At 46.8% G+C, this 1834-nt stretch overlaps 1 protein-coding gene across 1 annotated transcript in view; it reads right to left on the bottom strand.

Moving 5' to 3' along the window:
* The window catches only part of CFAP100 (cilia and flagella associated protein 100), a 50229-nt gene that overhangs the window by 28032 nt on the left and 20363 nt on the right, over positions 1 to 1834 (bottom strand). The window contains exon 5 of the mRNA XM_045290151.1: positions 1025 to 1037. Within this exon, the coding sequence (XP_045146086.1) occupies positions 1025 to 1037 (13 nt within the window). The remainder of the gene's footprint in view (positions 1 to 1024; positions 1038 to 1834) is intronic.

The following is a 1834-nucleotide window of genomic DNA, read 5'->3' as shown; positions in this document are numbered from 1 at the left end:
GTTGAGGGAGTACTTGAGTAGAGGCCCAATGTCCATCTGCTACCTTAATACTAAACCTATAAATATATGTACATAGATCTATTTCCCCATCGTCATATATATATTTACATATGTACATGCCTGTATTTAGGTCTCTGTCAATGTCCTTTGAAAGGCACCGTATTCTCTATGGCTACAGGGTGGGCTAGGCCAGGAGGCTTTGAGGTCTAATCTGGCCCTCTCTTTCAGAAGGAGCCCTGGTGGTGTGGTGGGTAATATGTTGGGCTGCTAACTGCATGGTCAGTGGTTTGAAACCACCAGCCTCTCTGAGGGAGAAAGAGAAGGTGTTCTGCCAAGATTTATGGGCTTGGAAACCCAAAGGGGCATATCACATAGGCTGTCCTATAGGCTCGCTACGAGTTGGCATAGACTCAATGGCAGTGAGTTTATTCTTTTGAGTTTGCTGTAGCACCCTTTTCATGGCGCTGGACACCCCACTGTGGCTATACCACCCAGATGGACTTAATAATAATAATGGCCAATCCCTAAAAAGGACTTGGAGCACTCAGAACTCAGTTTGGGCACAGCAGGAAAGTCTACACCACTAGGGCTTAAAACAGGTAGGAAAAAAAATAAAGGTGCACCTCAGGACAAGCTTCCCAAGCGCTGGTAGGTGGGCTGTGGAGCCTCCTCGGCATTTCTGGAGGGTAAGGTCTCAACTCCTGGACTTTCGAGAGACTGAGGGAGTGGACAGGACCTCAAGACCATGCCACGCGAGCCCCTGTCTTTCCAGAAGAAAAGTCCTGGTCTAGTAGAAAGAATCTCATGAAGAAGCCCCTGGCGACCTGGTGGCTTTGAAGGAGCCTGTTGCTATGGAGAGCCCCTACTTCCTCCCAGAGGATAAAAGTTGGAGTGCAGAAGCCCATCCCTTCTGGGAGTCCAAACCCATTTCCTCCTCATCCACTGAATTGCATCTGCTTCTCGGATTGGAGCCCTTTCTGTCATTCCTAAAGAAGGGACAACTCCCCCTCTACATACCACCTGCCTGTCCCAGGTGCCTGGGGGTGGAAGGTGGACAACAGAACTTAAACATCTAATTAGGGATAGTTTGGTTGGTGAGTTTCATGCAATAAACATGAAAAAATCTGTGCAATAAATTTTCATACAAAAATCCATGCATGGAACAATTGGATTGAATGATATGTGAATTAAAGGCCAATAAAACTGTTGGGGGTCGGGGGGCGGAGACAAGAAATATCCATGCAAACGCCAAGCATTTTCTAATAAAAACAACAAATGACTCGGCGTGACATTTTAGAGTTACTACAAGTGTGGTCCTATGTTCTGGAACTATCCAGTGCCCATGCTTTCTTTCTGGCTTTGTGATATGGAACTATATTATCTGAGTTGGTAGGGTATTAATGTGTATTTAGTATGTAAGATTCCCCACGGGTACTACCCATGACATGGTGGGCAGAATTCCAAGCATGTTAGATATCTGAACACAGTTAATCTCTATTAGACCAGCAGAAAAGCACATTGAAATGCAGAGGGATTAAATAGCTTGCCGACCCCCCACATTGCTAGTGGAGGGGAAGGCGTGCGTGCGTGCGTGTGTGTGTGTGTGTGTGTGTTGTGAACCCTGTACATCCAGTTCAAGCAGCTATGTGCGTGTTAGCTGTATATGATGAACACGGCTGCCTTCCACCGCTGCATGCAACCACCGAGCCAAACTGCCTGTGTTTGGTATCTTAGCCACTGAGCCAAACTGCCTGTGTTTGGTATCTTAGCCACTGAGCCAAACTGCCTGTGTTTGGTATCTTAGCCACCGAGCCAAACTGCCTGTGTTTGGTAT

Source organism: Echinops telfairi, unplaced genomic scaffold, assembly GCF_000313985.2.
Source record: "Echinops telfairi isolate 266 unplaced genomic scaffold, ASM31398v2 ScPeMD7_31;HRSCAF=116, whole genome shotgun sequence".
In the NCBI taxonomy this organism is placed as follows: Eukaryota; Metazoa; Chordata; class Mammalia; order Afrosoricida; family Tenrecidae; genus Echinops; species Echinops telfairi.
This window is presented reverse-complemented; position numbering and strand designations above follow the sequence as displayed.